Here is an 18,971-nt window from a genome sequence, read left to right as displayed (position 1 = left end):
ATAAAGATGTCTTCATTCCACTTTAAAATATTCAAAAATGTAAAATGTCTCGTTTTTTTATGACAATGTGGTACAGATATGTAAAATAATTTTATTTATACATTATTTAGTACTTAATGTATTCGAATGCCTTTGTTATGCCATATTGTAATTGTAAACATATTACTCATTAATTGTATTGTCCTATATAATATGACATATTAGACTTCTATGCACAAAGCATTGAACAATACTTAGGTCATATATAATCAACTTTTGCTGTTTTATTACATTTATAATAATTATATTTTGTTTTATTTCAATCTTCCTAGATTAATTTATTAATCTCCAAGTCTAGAAAAATGTTTCTACCTAGATTGTGATTGGTCCTTCACTAGACTAGTAAGTGCGCTGCAGTGGGTTGTTTCAAAGCTGGTTTCTGTTTTCACATCGGTATAGTTTCAAAGTGGTGAAGGCGTTAAGTCGTCTGTGGACTGCTTTAACATTTAATAAAATATTCTTATTTTTTAATACAAGGTTAATGAGCATTACAATTAATATATAAATTAAAATCTTGCTAATTAAACCGAGAATATAGATGTTAAGACCCAAATCCCACAATATTAGGGTGAAGATCCGTTCGAAAATATTATGTAGTTGAAAAGGTATGATATATGAAAAGACGGGAGTCTTGTTTATTGTAGAAATATTTGTGTTACTTGTTACGTTAACTAAATGAAAATAAACTCCGACTACTGTTAGGGTTGCGCTTATGTCACATTACATAATTTTTAACGACTAATTTTATCAGAGGGGTAGGATAAATCAAAAGCAGTTTATATACATTCTTTATTCACTGTATTAGTTAACACAAATTAAAATATCACGTACACGTGTGTCGATTAAAATAATCCCATTTTTAGTATAGTGACCTAAAATTGGGATAATTCAAAACGGTATGTATCGGATATCCGAGTTCTATCACACAATAACGGTAACTAGTACGTAAGAATATAGGACAATGATGCTAAATATGATGTATACACTATTCTTAAATCAATAAACTTATGAACTCCACCAAATATAACCAGTGTAAGATTCAAAAACAAGGCTTAGCGCGAAATATTACCGACTTTCATTTGTCAAAATCTTTGACGTACTAGAGTAAAAATCCCCAAGTGTTGTTTCTGAATCTTATCGCAAGAGGACGCAAAGGACGAAACCCAAATAGTAGTTATTTCAAAATTCACAGTGGTGTTAATCATTAGTGTACTGAGAAACATTTTCTTTCCATTATTTTTTTTAATTCGCCTACATCAAAATAAGCACCATTGAATACGAACTTATACAAAAATGTGCTAATTACAATAACTTAACAACATGCGTATGCGTTTGTGATGAATTTTAAGTAGGTACTAAAACATGTTTGTTTGTATTAGCAACGCAGCGCGAAACTCGCGACTAAATAAACCAATAGTAACTTTATAAACCAATTAAGTTTCTTAACATGATGTATGTGAATGAGACGTAGACTGCAAATCAATACCGCGAAGAAGACAGCTGTCAAATGTAATCCAAATAACACTATTCATGGAAATGTTGGACCCACTTGAGACTAAATGTAAAGACTGTTGTACTATAAAATAGGCCTTACTAACTTCTGAATCTTACTTGTTTCAATATAAAAATACTCCCTAATTCATTTACGTATTTTATCACAAAGAATAGGTAAATACGAATTTAATATGAACATTTAACATGACTAGTTAATGGCAACACAAACGATTTCATAATTAGCACTAATCCATCTTTATTTGAAGACCCATGACTGCAACTGGACAAAAGCCAGATATTGCATGAGTTATATCTTATCAATGTTTATATTAATAACTAAGAATAATATTTTCATAGAGGTCACATTTAGGATAGAAACTTAATAATGTAGATAAACAATTCCCCCTCTTTTCACTCTATTCATAGAAAAGTCAAATCAGTCTGCTTTTGCTGTCAAATGTCAAAATGTCAGGATTAGCAATAACAAAGTACTCATTATCTGTCCCCGATGAGCACTTTATTTAAAACAAGACTATTTTATTTTATAAAAAGGGGGCAGTAGTTAAAAATTACTTAGTACTACTCGCATTGTGAGTTGTTAAAATAACACACACCTGATATATAAAAACCTACGTCTGAAGTTTAGTCTCCGCGGGTTAATCACGTGACATAACTCTTGAGGTTTAAATTTCCGGTAAAACAATAGTTGTTAGGCAGAGAAGTCTCATTGTTTTCTTATCAATAACGGCAATTACCGGAAGACACAATGCATAATAAAAAACGTGAGGCCAGGGTAAAGCACTAAACAAAGATTAACATCAAATCTCATTAACAAATGCCCTTAAGGAATTATGTGCAACTATAAAACTAATATTAGGAACATCTAAGCCTTCGTAAGGCAAAATAATGTAAATATTTGACAACAATAGTTTGGGTTTTTTAGTTAAAATGTAAATTCTTTATGTATTAAAATGGTTAAACATTTTTCACAATCACAACCACTTATATTCGATTTCTAAATACACATATTTCAAAATATCAATCTTCTATTACTAGTCTGGACATCTACTTACAATAAGTGAAAATATGAAAATTTTGAAAAAATATTCAGTATTGATTAAATTTGTTATTTCATCAATCAAAAGGATTTCAATGTTTATATGAAAAGGCTTGATTATTGATAATATGATTAATGAGTATGTAAGTACAAAAATGCCAAATTGACTTGAGGTGAAAATATTTATGTACAACATTAATTGTACAGCTGGAAACACAGTGCATTTCCTTTGGCCTTTAAAATAATACCACATAACATATAAGACAATTATGAGCATGTTTCAAGTATGTTAACTATAAAGTTTATTAAACTTGCTCATAAACATTACAACACCAATAATATGATTATTCTGTGACAGTTGCAGTGGAATATTTCTCTTGCATAAAATTAATAACTAACACTGTGATGTTGTCAACTGAACCTCTATAATAAGCCTGGAGTGTCAAACTTTTCGCTCCAAAGTCTGGTTCATCTAATCTTTCTTTTATGAATTTAACAGCTTCTTCATTTGAAAATGTATCCCATAAACCATCTGAGGCAAGAACTAAAAACATTGGCTTATGGTCTTCTAAATTAAACGTCAAAATATCAGGATTAGCAATAACAAAGTTTTTATCTTTTAATGGATAGTCACCCATTGCTCGAGATGTAGCTAAGATTCCAGCTACTCTCCAGACTCCATTAAATGCTATGTAGCCACCAGCAGCTTCTATTCTTTTTTGTTCTCGAACCTGAAGCATAGAAAAAAATTATTACAGACTCCATACCCCATCAACATGATCATGTAACAACACATAACAAAATATTTACATGATTAAATGACCAATGTAAACTCCAGGATTTACAACCGACTCTAAATATAGAAATTACTTAACTTTGGTTGCTTGCATACATAGAAAGTAATGTTTCTTTCCAATAGCAATAACTCTGAATAGCCTCAGAAAATGTGCAGATCATTCGGCATGACTATGAAGAGTTAACACTTTTTATTTAGCTAATTGAGTAACAGAATATAAGAATGAAAGACAAACCTGTTGTGGTTTGTGGTCAAAGGACACTGGAATAGCATTTCCACGGGAATCACACATAACACCTCTTGAGTCTCCCACATTGGCAACTATAAGATTATTATCTTCTAAAACAGCAATCAGAGCTGTTGTGCCAGCAACATTCATAGAACGTTTGGCAGCTTCAACAAGCAATTGGTCTGCAGCTAGAACTTCATCAGTCAACAATTTACCATAATTAATTTTTCCTTTTAAAATATAACTAGACAAGGGTACAGACACATTTTTTACTGGTTTTATTGGTCTCACTTCTCTTGTAATTGGCCTCGCTTTATTTAATTGAGCTAAAAGTTGTGGGTCTGTAATCTCCTTTTTAGAAGTATCATCAGCAGTACTTACAGACTTTTTGAAACTACTTTTTCTTTCAACACTTATATTATTTTCTTTTTCTTCTTTCTTATGTTCATCTGGGCTTTCACTTTTTGGGGTCTCGGGAAGTTTGCCATCTTTAAATGCACTCAACTCTACAACCTTATTGTACAGATTTTGTATAAGGTGTTCTTTTGCATAATTAGCTGCAAAATCGCCGCCGTGTCCATCAAATATAGCAAATAAAGAAATGCCCGTGTCATTTATATTTTCATTTATTATAAACTTATCTTCCATGTGCATTCTCCTTCCTCTAATTGCATAAACCGCACTCAATGACCCCTTTAACTCCCAACTCTGTTTGTCCGCATCCGAACCTTCCATCAACTTCATTCTTTGGACTGCATTTATTGGATTTACGGCATGCGATAGCCTGCTTAGTAACGTACGGCTCCATAATCCTATAGTTTGTAAGTACATGAAGACTACTACTATTCCAAATGTGAAAATGAGCACTTCCGAGCGCAATAAATAAAGACGCACCATCTTCCAGAAATAGCTCGTTGGGGTGTCTAAAGCAACACTGCTACTAAAGCGCGACAAAATTTTCATAAAAGACAAGTATGTTTGATGTAAAACTCGATCCTCTAATTCGTCTTCCATTTCCAAGCAAAAAAAAATTAAATAAGCAATAAAACCCGCTTTAATACGATAACTGCAGTTTAGTCATAAAAATAAAAATATTGTAGCTTTAATTCACATTTGTCTCACTAATCATCACAGAGTACTATTTTCTTTTTCTATCCTCATAAGTCACAGTTCACACTATCTTCATTCCTATCATTTGTCAGCAGTCACATAGAAATCTATTGTCATCAGTCACTTGGACATATCCTATGTAGAAAATTGACTAATAGCACATATTATCTTTGTATGTTACAACAACCGAAATATTTGTTGACGGTAATTTCATTTTTCATGTAAATCGGAATAATGAATATATTCTCAACTTGTGTATTTTCTTTAATTCTCAAACAAAGTCCATAGACGCCCAATACTATATATTTTTAATCTACTTCAAAAAAACAAAAGGGGGATATAAATGCTAGGATATATATTCTCTCATTTACTTACTATTTTATGCTTTTTCCATTTGCCTATAGATATAGGCAGCGGCACGTAAGTCTAGCGCTGGCCGATACGTGGAGGGGATTGCTGCGCATGTGTAATGTCGCGCACGCAATACATTATATGCCACTTTTATTAATGATTACTTAAATAACGATATTAAGCTGAACGAAATGTGAAGGATAGCTGCTGCGCATGATTACTGTCGCGAATGTAAGTAATATTACCTATCTATAAGATATAATAAGACAGTAAAAAAGTTTCTGTACATAGAACGTATTTCCAAAAAAGACCTAAGATATTTTAACAAGTTTATGGGTGTAGAAAAATAAATCTAATCGTGTAATCTTTTATTAATCTGAATCAGAGAATGGTATCACGCCTTCAATGGTCTCGCGACAAGGCCTTTTGCTTATTGAGGACCCGGGCTCAGGACTGCTTCGTTCGTCGGCACTAGCGTCATCTTCATTGCTATCCTCGGAACTATCTCCATCGACATGAATAATGAATTGTTCTGTTACCAAATCCACAACATGATCACTCTTTGCATATTGCTTTTCTTTATCCTTCACCTTTTTACACAATTTTTGCCAATCCCATGTACCCATTAGTAAAACCTTTTCTTGTATTAGGTCTATACATTTACTGACACTTCATTTTATATTATTGTTTAATATCCGACCATGCCATTTCAATCGGATTTAGGTCGGGGTGGTATGGTGGTAGTCTCAGTACCTGATGACCTCGTTCAGCTAGGATTCGATCACTCTAAAATGTTAGAAATTTATCTTTGTTGATCTTTATTAAATTGTATAACTGAGGTTTCAAATGTGTTTCCTCGTACTGTATACCTTTTTCAGTGAGCCAGGCCTGTATGTCAGCTTTTTTAGAATTAGATGTTGGTGCGCGATCCTACTGCTTATTATGATAGGACGCGTTGTCGACTACCACGACGGAACTGGGTTGTAGGTTGGGCATTAATTGGGTTCGGAGCCATTTTTCGTAGTTTTCAAAATTCATATTGTCGTGGTAGTCGCCTGATTTGGTACCAGCTTTAAAAGTCAGCAACGCATTAGGTATAAACCCAGTATCAGACCCTGCGTGGACAATGACAACTCGCTGTCCTTTCGAAATAGGTTTCTTAAGCCCCTTAGTAGTACCATCGGTCCAGGCTTTTGAAGAAGAGTGCGATGAATCTACGTAAGATTCGTCTGTATAAACAATAGGCTTTCCCTCTTGGCGATATTGCTTTATTTTCCTTAAATCTTTTTTTTATATTTTCCTTCTAATAAACGTTGCAAACGTTTGCAAGTCTCAATCAGCACTTTCCGGTTGTTGTCGGTGTTTTTCCACCGAAATCCCAAATTCTTACTATTCGCCGAAGACTTCGTTCTGAACCTTTGAAATTAATGTTACCTTCTAGCTGCTTTTTAAGCTTTCCGATGGTAGTAAGTTCATTATTTGTCTTGTGAAAGTTATGAATGGTTCTCTTTATTACTCCTTGGTCGAAGTTATCGATATTTGTGACCGGTTTTGTTCTGGAACGTTTTTTGCCATGTGTTCTGAACACTGTGATCAAATCAGAACTTTTGGCTTGATTGGAGATGTTTCTTACCGTTGTAATTGACGTTTTTGTTGACTCTGCTGTCCTTTTTTGGATTTTACCTAATTCGCTGATTATACTATTAAATTTTATGTTTCCTGCCTTAATGATTTCGGCAGTTTGTTTTATATGGCTCAAATTTACAATGTTGCTGTCCGAATGACTGAACAAAGTATTTGTAGCTTCGTCAATCTCACTATGGATTTGTTTCAAAGAATCAATTAATTCGTTTTTAAAAAACAATTCACGTCATAAACCATTTTCCTGGCTTGTCTTTTCAAAACAGTATTTGTTCTAGGCATATTCACTTTAAAGTCACAAACAAACTTAAAAACAAATAACAAACAACAAAACACTAACAAATTCAAACGTAAAAACAGTAACAATAATATTAATGACGCGACTGTACACAGGATGTGCGCGGGGCGTCGTATCGGTGCGGGGGACGGAATGCGACTGGAGAGCCAATCAACGCTACGCGCGCCCGCTCTTCATTCCGCTAGCCCCCTTAGGTACCTTATTTTTTACTTCTGCGCAATAACGGTCAGCGCTAGAGTTTCGTGACGCTACTCGTACTCATCTAACCACGCTCTGCTACCACCAGTAAATACATCGCGTGTATTTTAGATACTACACTGGTGGCCGAGATTAACTTTATCTATCTATGTTTAAGGTAAATATTATGGGTAAAACGTAAAATAACTACCATCTGTTTGCATGTTTTATTTGAAAGGCACTGCAAAATATATTAACTTATACTAAACCAGTCTAATAATTTTATTATTATGATTAATTTTAATAATATAAACTTGAAGAAAAAGCACAACACAATTAAAATAAACAAATATTTGAGCGAATAATAATATAATAGTAAAAAGAATATTGTGACTACAAGTTACATAGAATTTATGTGATAATAAATCTCTATCTGTATTTTCACATATCTTTGGAATTTAGAAATAACTTATTAAGGGGATAAAGCAACATAGTATTTCGATTTAAATTAATATTGAAAAGGCTGTACATAAAATAATTTTTTTTCATAGAATTTCAAACTCATCATCCGAGTCATCGAATTGTCTATCCACATCTTCAAATTCTGAAATAGAAAACCAATAATAATAGGTATGCAATATTCTGGAATATATTATTTATATTATATATATCTTTATGTAGCAGTCATTGGAGTAATTACATTATTTTTATGGAAATACTCTCTTCAAAAGGCCTTAAAACTGGAATGTCCAAATTATTAAAATGTCTGAATTTATGTAGGACATGTATTCAAGGACAGTATATGAAAATTTTCCTTAAAAATTTATACATACAAATTAATAAATCCTTTAAACCAGGACATATAATAATGTGAATATATCATAGTTTGTGGCCCCATTATGAAGCCCTACTGTTCCAATACAAATTAGGGTAAGACTAGAACTAGTTAAATCATGGTAATTTAATTTCTATTATAAAAGGGACAAACCCCTTTAGAAAATGTTTGTATAAAAATACCTGTAAATAGGGTTGTGTTTTGTAAATCTATATCATTACTTGGACCCCAATGTGAAGGCCGCTTTTCACAAATTTCAAACAATGGTTGAGATTCCTTCATTAGTTCTCCCTCAAAGGTTTTGCATAACTCATCAAAATCACTTTTAGTTCGGCACAGAAAACACTGAAAGAAGATCATATTAACTATAATGATTATGTAATATAAAGTTATAATTATCTGTTACAAAGTAAAAAACTTACCACAGCTACTGAGGGGTCCATGGCAAGCATTGGTATGTGTGAAGCATATCTACAATGATACGAACAATCCATTTCTTTCTGTTCATCTGTTTGTTTATTCTACAAAAATATGATTACATTCTGAGTTTAAATATAATAATAAATAATGGCCTTAAAGCCCTAATCCACTGACCATGATTTACATCTAAATAACCCGACAAAAATGCGCAAAATGGAACAAATATAAAGATTTGAACTTTATATGGCAGGCCAGCTCTTACAAATGTTTATCTTTGTGCTGCTGATTCTTGTATGAAAATATCATACTAATCATAATGTTTAAAGGGTTTCTGTCTAAACATACTGTAATTCTATTATCTAGCTAACTACAATTTTAACAAGCTTAATTAAATTATAATTTTGCTGTGTAAAAAAATGGGCATGAGTATTTATATCCTAATTACAGGCAGGTGGAATGAATCGTATTTTGTTGATTCGAAGGACAGCAGCTTTATTTGGCTTAATGCCAAAAGCTATCAGCTGGCAAACATCAATTGGTAAACTTACTTCGACAAGACCAGATCTCTGTGTTGTATGAGGATCTAAATATAAAACTTCATCATCAACACAGCCAATTAAATATAGAGCTTGATTTGGTTTTCCTCCAATCACTCCAATTGATTGAGGGCATTGGAAACACATCTAAAAGGTAGAACATGGATTTTTACTTGCCCAAATAAATGTCTGTTGCTAATAATTGATCACTATACAACATAGAATATATCATACTATAAATTCATTATAGAATATATACTTCTATATAACATGCTATGTTTGAAGCAACATGTTAAAAATTAACTACTTTCATTGCAATTTAAAAACAAACTTTGATTTACTCTATTTGAATATGTTTGATTTTGTTTCTATTGGGGAGATGTCTATATAGCAAATTATTGTTAAATACATATTATTTTTAATAAACTAAAATATTTACTGCATCTGTCCACTATTAGCTACCTTACCTTAAGACCATTAACATACACAGGATTTATTTCACTAAGACCCAATCTGAGTGGCACAATCAAAAGTAGTGGCATCCAATCTGTTATATTCACACTGTCTGGTGTATGATCATCTCCTCTATCATTATTAACCATACATTGCTGTACTGAAATGGAAATTAAGGGACAAAGAAGTAGTTTTTCAATCTACACTCTCAAATTTATATATTCTTTGTTGCTGATTTTCTATGTGACAAAGTTCTTATCAATCAGTTCAGCACTTTGTAGGTAGCCCAAGTTCCCTGTGAAGACTCTTCATTTAAGCGTGGAATAATGATATTGCACCTAACCATTGGTGAATTTTAAAGTGAGGCCTCCTTACTGAACCAAAATAACTATTACAGTTATTATTTACTTATTCAAATTATGTGAATTTATTATATTTTTGTTTAACTGTTATCAGTTCATACTTACAAATGTCTTCTTTCACAACTGTATTATCTAATGCCACATGTATCACAAGTGAGCTCCATTTATCATAAACAATCAATTTTCTATAATAAAAATCAAAGCACTGATGAGAAATTGTGTCAAGGTAACAAAATATTACATAAAAAATATAATAATTTCATAAGTCTCAAAAACATTTATTATTTGTAAACAAAACTGACTTACTTGAGTACTTGTGCCACAGTATTAGGCCCAAACCATTGGCCTACCTCCTTGCCTTCGCTAGCTCCCATTAGAGCAACCTGATGTATAGAATATGGAGCTTGCTTCCTTTCTTCAAATCTTTGTATTATTTTCAAATATGTAGGATCTCTGAATACATAATTATTTAAACTAATTATAAATTGCATACTAATATTCAATAACTGCTAAAGTTAAAGAATTGACTTTGGTATATTAACCCATAGAATAGAATAAAATGATCGGACAGTCTTATTCAATCACTAAATTTAACTCTAAATTGTTTCTTAACTAAATCTTAACATTATTTCACATTCAGTGCAAAATCATTACATAGTCTTGAATTAAAACTGCAAAAAAACAAATTTATGCAATAAAAAAACTAACTATAATTAAAGATACCTCGTCTCAGGGGTCCAAACCCAATTAGAAGCCAAATGCACCCTAATTAATGCAACTCCTAGAACCATCTGACCACAGCGCAACATGCATCCCCAGCCCTTGTCAGACGTTAGCCCCTCATCGCCAATAGGTATAAATCCTTTTCTATAAGTACACCAAATGATTGAAGTGATGTCTCGTCTTATGCGATCCAAATCTGAAAACAAACAAATATTGTATATATAACTAGTCATTCTTACACATCGCTTATACATTGGTTGCAGCGTGTTACCTTGGACAGGGCTATATTTTCTTCCCAATATCCAAACATTTTCCTTTGTCTTGGGTATATCATCTGGTTCAACATTATTACTATCAGGTGACAGGTAACATATATCAAACATGGCATCCATATCTGCACATAATTTTCCACGATATGTGGGAAAATGTGTTCAATTAATGAGCAAATAAACTAGAACAGACAATAACGAAACAGTTTTGAAAGAATCACGAACACGGAACAACTTATTGTTTTCTTTTCAGTTTTGTAAACATGTCAAACACAGATGGATTTCGTTTTAATATTCACAGAGAATATTGAAAAGACTAAAGAATACCGTGTTATGTGTGAGATGACACAGTACATGACAATAACGCTTAATTCAAGACGCCTGACATTTGTGAAAAGTAAACTGATGAATGTAAATTTCAACTTCAACTCAACAAACAACTTACGAGTTACGTTTAGTGAAATTGATTGACCTTTTTGATCAGTATATACATTTATCAAAATCTTAACATTTTATTGTAAAATGTATACTGCTTTTATTTGTAGATTTCGTTATTAGAAAAATATTTCAAAAGTGAAGTTGTTTTTTTTTTCACAAACAAACTTCAACTACATATTTTTTATGTAAAGAGTTTAGTGCATTTTATGTTGGGTCAAATTAAACATGGAATCAAGTCCTTTAGATTTTGTTGCACAGGCTTGCATGGATTTAACAGAAAATATAGGAAATACTACCACCGAACCAGAGAGAGAGTTTTTAATAAATGAACACATTAAGAAAGTCTGGTCAATTGTTCCGCCAGTTGAAGATTTTAAGAAAAGTTTGTACAACTACACTGCATAAATTTACATTAATGAAGATTGCTTTAATTCTCTTGGTTTTTTTTTATATATTTTAAACACTTCATTTCAGATTTAGAGTGGGTAAATGTATCTGAGCCAATATATCTAGCACAGCACTGCTCTGAGAAAGTGGTTGTATTAGATTTTTGGACTTATTGTTGCATTAATTGCTATCATGTTTTACCTGATTTAGCCCATTTAGAAAAGTTGTATAAAGTTGAAAATGGATTAGTTATTGTGAGTATGTTTCAATTAATCTAAAAAATGTTCCCTTTTTTATTTGCCAGAAATAATATGTGCAAACAGTTCAAAGAATATTTTCAAACAATTAAGATTCTTGTTTAGATTGGTGTTCATTGTGCAAAGTTCCTGAATGAAAAATCATCAAATAATATACTTGCTGCTGTGGAAAGATATGGCATTCACCATCCAGTTGTAAATGACTCTGAGATTGTAATGTGGAATGCACTTGGAATAAGATGTTGGCCTACCCTTCTAATCTTAGGTATATTGTTTGTCTATAAAAATAGAATCTGTAACATTACTCATGAACATTAGCCTATTTGTGCTATTATTATAACCCACAATGGTTATAATTATAGTGCAAATATGGTTTCAATTCAACATAGATAAAAAAATTTTGAGGAATCAGACTACTATAAAATCAGGCGAAACAAAATAATATAATATACTTCATGTGAGATTATGTAATGTACTGTAAAATTATATTAGCTCTACACATTAGATACATTCATCTAAATAAAACTATGGACTGTCTTCCAGGTCCAGAAAACAAACCAGTGTTTATTCTAACTGGTGAAGGGCACAGAAAAGAGTTGGAGTGGTATGTTGGAGCTCTAATAAAACATTTTAATAGTACTAATTCAATTAGTTCTGCACCAATACCTATGGCTCCATCAAAGCATTTAAAGGCAAAAAATAGTATACTTTCCTATCCAAGTAAGGTTAGTATATATATTTCAATGGAAGAATTTATTTTACAAATTATATCAATAATTATATTATTATCATAAAAATCTGAGTGATAAAAAACATAAATTGTTTTAGTTAGTTTTTAGCTTCCTTTAACATGGAGATATGTCTTCAATGTCAAAATATTATTTGTATTCTCTTTCATATATTATATTTTTCATTAGATAGCCCTAAATCCATTTTATCGTGGTCGAGCTGATGAGCCATACTTGGCAATATCTGACACAGGGCATCACAGGATTTTATTGACTGACTGCTTGGGAATTATTTTAAGAGTTATTGGTGACTCTGAGCCTGGACTGAAAGATGGAGGTTTGTCTTATCATATTGAAGTATGCAAGTGATTACCATTGTTATTATTGTATTTGCTTATCTTATGATTTCAAGTAACTTGTTAAAATGTATTAAAAGTTGGTATAATTTTTTTATATAATACAACTATGTAATTTACGGTTTGCCGCTGCCCCTTTTATAAGGTCGCATAATCTTAATATAAAATAATATATATTGATATTGGGAAGTAAATTTTTCACTATAAAGAAATATCAAGGTACTAACTTCATTTGTATCGAAATTCAAGTTTCAATTAAGGGTTATATGTAGGAATCACTTGCTAAAGAAAAATATATGCCTTAAGCTAGCTAGGCCTCGACCAAACTAATGTGCTGTAATTCAATTAATGTATTGAGGAATTTATATTGTATTGTGTTTTTAATTACAGTCTAAGTATAGTGAAGAATCAAAATTTTACTCAAACATCACAACACACATCACACAGTCAGGTCTTGTATGCACCATTGTATTTATTATTATATACTTTCTAGAGCTTTCTGTGGCAAGATTCAACTCGCCACAAGGCTTATGCTGGCTCTCCAGCTCTGTATTATTGGTTTGCGATACCAACAACCACGCTATAAGAGCGATTCACTTGGACGAGAATTCAGTGGAACTTCTCACTGGTATTGGGAAGCAGGCGGAGACGGGCGATCAAGGTATGCTGCGATTTATGTCCCCTTTCAATTGAAGATTCATTAGCTTTTTTTCTATTATTATTACCGAGTGCAATTATTTTTAAAGCTTAATTTGGGTTTCATTAGTATCTACAAGAAATTATTTTTATTCCTGAAATAAACACTAATGCCACTAACAAAAATGTTTATCTCAAACTATGCAGGTGGCAAATGCCTGGGTCAGCAAGCTCTAGCGTCCCCGTGGGACATTATACTCTATACGACCCCGGATATGGACATGTCAGTGAGACCATCCATGGCGTTGCCCACACCTGCAGTTGATAATAAAGAAAACACTGGAAATGGTATGAATAAAAACAAATACATATTCAAATCTTAGCAAAATCTCACTCCCTGAGGGATTTTAAAACTGAAATCTACTTTATTCATAAGATCCATACATTTTTACAATGTTTTTAAGTAACGCTGAATCGGCAATTTTTGTTAATTCTATTAAAATATGTTTGATTAAAAATGGCGCCTTTGTAAATTGTCAGACTCAAATCGTTTTACAATATTACCCTCTGAACTTTAATTACATATGAATGTGCTGGAATATAAAATATAGGATATTATAAATTACTTTTCAATAGAACTCATTATTTTTATTTAGAAAAAGACAAGGAAAAAAAGGATGAGCGTCGCCGAGTGGTGTTAATAGCTTGCGCAGGATCACATCAAATATGGGCCCTGTTCCTTGACAACACTATTTGGTGGAAGTACAAAACATACACGGAAGGTAGTACAAGTCAAATAATTTTAAGAAATCTAATAATAATAATAACTTTTAGAAAGATAATACCCAAGCAGGTAGCAAACGGATACCAATGAATAGTTTTTATATAATTTTGTTTGTGCTAATGATGCAAATTTCTAAACTGTTCGAGAGTATAAAATTTGGGCCTGCAAAAGATTGGAGCGGTTATTAGATTATATTTTAATGATTTTGGAGTATAATGTTCTCGATTCCTGGAGTCGTATAAAGAAAAAAGCAACGAGACGCTTAGTGCCCATGTCCATAGACGTTTTAGGACATTAAATGAGGCTAGCTGTTTGTGCGATTTAGTTTTATGTTTCAAAATACAAATATTTATTTATTCTTATTAAAATAATGCCTCTAAATTTTAGAACGGACGAGAAGTTGCGATAAATTCTCCGACACTCTTTTAAATTTTTTTTACAAAATAATTGGTACCTGCAACCATCGACTCCCTTCATATTAAAGCAAGTTATTATTGCATACATAATTAAAAGCCATCTCAGCAAGACGCGGTGGCACACACAAACACATAGTGACAAGGCCAAAAATAATTAATAATAATAATCAATGGCACTGCAACCTTTTTTAGGTCTGGGCCTTAGATTCTGTATCTGTTTCATGATCATTTATTAATCGAATAGGCAAGTAGGAGGTTCTGTGCCTGACGCAAGCCATCGACTTTTTGGGTCTAAGACAAGCCGGTTTCCTCACGATGTTTTTCTTCACCGTTCGAGCTAATGCTAAATGCGCACATAGAAAGAAAATCCATTGGTGCACAGCCGGGGATCAAACCTACAACCTCAGGGATGAGAGTCGCATGCTGAAGCTACTAGGCCAACAATGCGAATTTTCCGCGAAAAAAATACCCTTTGTCGTTACTCCTCATTTCGAAAACACTCTTCTTGAAGCCACAGCCAGCATCGGAATACTTGGCGTTGACATATCGAACGACGTTCAGTTTCGCGGTCATTTGGAGGGAAAGGCTAAATTAGCCTCCAAAAAGCTTGGTGTGCTCAGCAAGGCGAGACGGTACTTCACTCCGGACCACCGCTTGCAACTCTATAAAGCGCAAATACGGCCCCACATGGAATACTGTTCTCACCTCTGGGCGGGGGCTCCCCAGTACCAGCTCCTTCCACTTGACCGTATCCAACGAAGAGCGGTTCGAATCGTCGATGACCAATCCCTCTCCGAGCGGCTCGATCCTTTGGCGTTGCGTAGAGATGTGGGGTCACTCTGCATCTTCTACCGCATTTACCATGGAGAGTGTTCAGAGGAGTTGTTCGGATTAATACCTGCAGCTGAGTTTCAGCATCGGACGTCGAGGCAAAATACAAAATTCCACCCGTATCACCTCGACGTCCGACGTTCCACGACTGAGCGTTTCTCAAGGCAATTTTTGCCGCGCACCACCGCTATGTGGAACCAGCTGCCCACTGAAGTATTTCCGAACCAATTCGACTTAGGGTCCTTCAAGAAAAGAGCGTACAAATTCTTAAAAGGCCGGCAACGCACTCGCGAGCCCTCTGGCATTGAGAGTGTCCATGGGCGGCGGTATCACTTAACATCAGGTGAGCCTCCTGCCCGTTTGCCCCCTATTTTATAAAAAAAAAAAAAATGCTTTTTAAATAAATTAATACATAGCCAATATAAAACTATCCAAGTCCGATTAGTCACCAAAATTAGCACCCAATGTCGAGTACTACGCATGGACAGCCATCAGACCCCTCACCATATAAAAGGCAGAGATCACATATGTTTTGGAGTAAGATGTATTGGTTGTTCCTATATTACATCTTGTATTCTTTATTGCATCTTGTACATACTTGCCAGTTCTACTCGTCCGTTCCATGCCTTTTGATAACTGGCTTCTAATTAAGAAAAACATTTTTTGAACGGATTAATCCGTTATAATTATAGTCACCGTGACGACGCACGGTTAAATTATGTAAATAATTATAAGCTTTAATAATAATACATAGCTTTAATCCGTTCAAAATGTGTTTTTCTTAATGTGTAAAAGCTGTTTTAACAAAAGACAATACTATGGCTTCTGATCGTCGTTTTTTGCTGTTACAGCCTACGTGCCTGTGTCCATTACTACATTTTTAATTATTCAATTATGTAATTTGTCTTCTAATATTATTGTGTAAAAAAATTAATGTCTTCTTTTCTTAGTTTTTTGTGTTTTTAGTATAAAATGTAAAACGTTAAGTGTATATTTACCATAAATTTCAACCCCATAATATATAATTTTATTTTAACTTAAAAATATGTATACAGGCACATGCGTACGTATAGCGGGTACGGGCGCGGAAGCAGCGAGAAACAGTGCGTACCCGCATACTGCCGCCTTCGCTCAACCTTCGGGACTAACCCTCAAAAATGGTATGACTATTTGTTTACTTTAATTTATTAATAGCCTTCGTTTGTTTATTAATAGGCCTTTTGTGCCTGACACATGACTATTTCTAGGTTTTTTTTATTTTATTATTGACATGCCGGTTTTCCTTCGTACGAACGAGGATGCGCACATTGAAAACTTTTTGTGCACATCTTTCATTCGAACTCTTGACCTCAAGTTTGAAGGTCGCTCAAGGCATTAAGCAAACTCGACTTTAATTGAGATAAACCAACTATTCTGATTATGCTATGTATTTCTATCATTATGTATGTGTTGCTTGTTTTTTGTTAAAAGTGGGTAGTCCGGAAGTATTCATAGCGGATTCGGAGAGTTCTTCAATACGTAGACTAGCGCTCGCGAGTGGACACGTATCCACGCTTTGCGGGGGCGATAGAAATCCATTGGTAAATATATTTATTATCACACCATATGCCAAAAACAGATAATTACATTAACATAAATTTTGATTATTTCTCTCTGTTTTGCCGGAATTCTGGTTAGATTAATACCGTAAGATAAATTATCTTATATATTAGTAATGGATGATATAGTTGTATAGTTGTATTATCTTTTTGTTGTTATAAAATGTGTACACAATATTAAGGTTATAAATTTAAAAAAAACCCTTCATCGTTACTCGACTGAATTCGAGTCCAGAAATATAATATTGATAATTTTCATTTCACCAATACAGTAACAGAACATGTAATTTACAGAATCTGTTCGCGTATGGAGACGTGGACGAAATTGGTGTTGAAGCAAAACTCCAACATCCACTAGCTGTCGCGTACTCTGAAGCGAACAAAACCCTCTATATCGCTGACACTTACAATAATAAAATAAAAAAGGTCGATATCGGTCCTCAAAAGGTCACAACCATTTCCCCTACAATGATCGAAAGCTCTGACCCGGCAATATTCAACGAACCATCCGGGCTATCGGTCAGCCAAGACGGCAAATACCTATATATAGCCGACACAAACAATCACATCATAAAAATACTCAACATCGCGAAAAACGTATGCCAAGAGTTCCGTGTACGCGTTGCCGAAGTGAAATTCGTCGAACCAGAAAACCTCATTCTATACAAAAGCGATCTATTTGTGAACCGAAAGTGTGGTAACCTTATCATTCATTTCAACGTCAGTTTAGACAACGACATACGAAAAGTGAAATTCACGGCTGGGGCCAAACAGAATTGGCGGGTTTGTATCAGAAATGAGGATAATAAAGATGTTACTATGGAGGAATTCGAATTCATAGGTTGTACGAATATGGGTTCGACGCTCCCCGGTCGAGTGGAAATGAAGTTAAAATCGCGCACAGATAATACACATTATCGCTTGTATCTCAGTTTCGTGACGTCTTTGTGTGATGGTAGTCTGTGCTTTACACATTCGTTTACGATACGATCTATGGTTTTAGTTAGGGATTCGGTGAAAATGGTCGAATCGTATAGAATTACGTGTAAAGTGAACCCGACAGGTGTTAATAACACCCAAAGTTAATAATGTTTACTACCTTGAAGTAGGATTTAAGTTATATTTAATATTGTTATTTTTATTAATTTTCGTTAAGAAATAAATGCTTTTGTAATAAATGTCTTTTATTAATCTACGTAATCTAACTTACTCACGCTCTAGCTATCTAATTCTCTTCTTGCATATTTGAATTAAGATTTAATTATTAATAATAGTGTGTCATGGAAGTCTAAATTAAAGTGAACTTATATGTCGTTCGATTTTATCGTGATTGTCTATGAGCTACAACTTTATTTTTTAATATTATGGCAATAGTTTTAACTTTATGGCAGTTTCAAGTAAAAAGGTCTGTAATTTACAATCAGGTCAATTTCCTTACATATTCCATAATATTACTTGGTTGGAATAAATATATTTGGTATGCATGCAGACACTTGAGTGCTCTACTTACAAACTAATTACTAAGCGACGGGCAAGAATTATCATTTAGTGAATCCCGCGCATCACGAAGCACATATTAATAATCGTGCCTTGACATGTCATTTACATCTAGTACACAGAAATTTAGATCACTGGCTGTGAATGCCTCATGCCACTTGTACAGTTCGTAAGGTATTTAAAAAAATTGCGAAAAGTATAAAGCCAAATAGGTATATTAATATTTTAAAATCCAGACAATTTACGTCATTTT

The 18,971-nt window shown here is 33.4% G+C and overlaps 3 protein-coding genes across 3 annotated transcripts; 1 reads left to right on the top strand and 2 right to left on the bottom strand.

The window, feature by feature from the left end:
* Positions 1-814: 814 nt before the first annotated feature.
* Positions 815-4,760, bottom strand: LOC123708494 (protein phosphatase 1L). The gene is made up of 2 exons (XM_045659239.1): positions 3,622-4,760; positions 815-3,321 (listed from the first exon to the last, which is right to left on the bottom strand). Exons 1-2 carry the CDS (start codon positions 4,627-4,629, stop codon positions 2,935-2,937), a joined length of 1,395 nt encoding a protein of 464 aa, XP_045515195.1. The 5' UTR covers positions 4,630-4,760; the 3' UTR covers positions 815-2,934.
* A 2,784-nt stretch (positions 4,761-7,544) lies between these two features.
* On the bottom strand, positions 7,545-11,091 carry LOC123708287 (cysteine protease ATG4B). Its single transcript, XM_045658944.1, has 9 exons — positions 10,793-11,091; positions 10,522-10,717; positions 10,105-10,251; positions 9,904-9,983; positions 9,451-9,596; positions 8,996-9,130; positions 8,450-8,548; positions 8,210-8,372; positions 7,545-7,796 (listed from the first exon to the last, which is right to left on the bottom strand). Exons 1-9 carry the CDS (start codon positions 10,911-10,913, stop codon positions 7,738-7,740), a joined length of 1,146 nt encoding a protein of 381 aa, XP_045514900.1. The 5' UTR covers positions 10,914-11,091; the 3' UTR covers positions 7,545-7,737.
* A 135-nt stretch (positions 11,092-11,226) lies between these two features.
* LOC123708286 (NHL repeat-containing protein 2) lies at positions 11,227-18,393 on the top strand. Its single transcript, XM_045658943.1, has 11 exons — positions 11,227-11,610; positions 11,703-11,869; positions 11,978-12,137; positions 12,416-12,597; positions 12,790-12,937; positions 13,450-13,617; positions 13,800-13,940; positions 14,249-14,374; positions 16,679-16,783; positions 17,094-17,203; positions 17,516-18,393. Exons 1-11 carry the CDS (start codon positions 11,454-11,456, stop codon positions 18,305-18,307), a joined length of 2,256 nt encoding a protein of 751 aa, XP_045514899.1. The 5' UTR covers positions 11,227-11,453; the 3' UTR covers positions 18,308-18,393.
* The last annotated feature ends 578 nt before the right edge of the window (positions 18,394-18,971 follow it).

This window comes from Pieris brassicae, chromosome 4 (assembly GCF_905147105.1).
Source record: "Pieris brassicae chromosome 4, ilPieBrab1.1, whole genome shotgun sequence".
Taxonomy (NCBI): domain Eukaryota; kingdom Metazoa; phylum Arthropoda; class Insecta; order Lepidoptera; family Pieridae; genus Pieris; species Pieris brassicae.
The sequence above is the reverse complement of the archived record's forward strand: the minus strand, read 5'-3'. Positions and strand labels throughout refer to the sequence as shown.

What these genes read in the sequence shown, in the direction of transcription:
- LOC123708287 (XM_045658944.1), bottom strand. Translation starts at nt 10,913, where the DNA reads ATGGATGCCATGTTTGATATATGTTACCTGTCACCTGATAGTAATAAT. An exon ending in TGTATGTTAATGGTCTTAAG is followed by an intron (nt 9,131 to 9,450) that starts GTAAGGTAGCTA and finishes TCTACCTTTTAG; the next exon opens with ATGTGTTTCCAATGCCCTCA. An exon ending in TGGACCCCTCAGTAGCTGTG is followed by an intron (nt 8,373 to 8,449) that starts GTAAGTTTTTTA and finishes ATCTTCTTTCAG; the next exon opens with TGTTTTCTGTGCCGAACTAA.
- LOC123708286 (XM_045658943.1), top strand. Translation starts at nt 11,454, where the DNA reads ATGGAATCAAGTCCTTTAGATTTTGTTGCACAGGCTTGCATGGATTTA. An exon ending in AGTTGAAGATTTTAAGAAAA is followed by an intron (nt 11,611 to 11,702) that starts GTTTGTACAACT and finishes ACTTCATTTCAG; the next exon opens with ATTTAGAGTGGGTAAATGTA. An exon ending in GGGACTAACCCTCAAAAATG is followed by an intron (nt 16,784 to 17,093) that starts GTATGACTATTT and finishes TTTTGTTAAAAG; the next exon opens with TGGGTAGTCCGGAAGTATTC.
- LOC123708494 (XM_045659239.1), bottom strand. Translation starts at nt 4,629, where the DNA reads ATGGAAGACGAATTAGAGGATCGAGTTTTACATCAAACATACTTGTCT. An exon ending in TTGACCACAAACCACAACAG is followed by an intron (nt 3,322 to 3,621) that starts GTTTGTCTTTCA and finishes TCTATGCTTCAG; the next exon opens with GTTCGAGAACAAAAAAGAAT.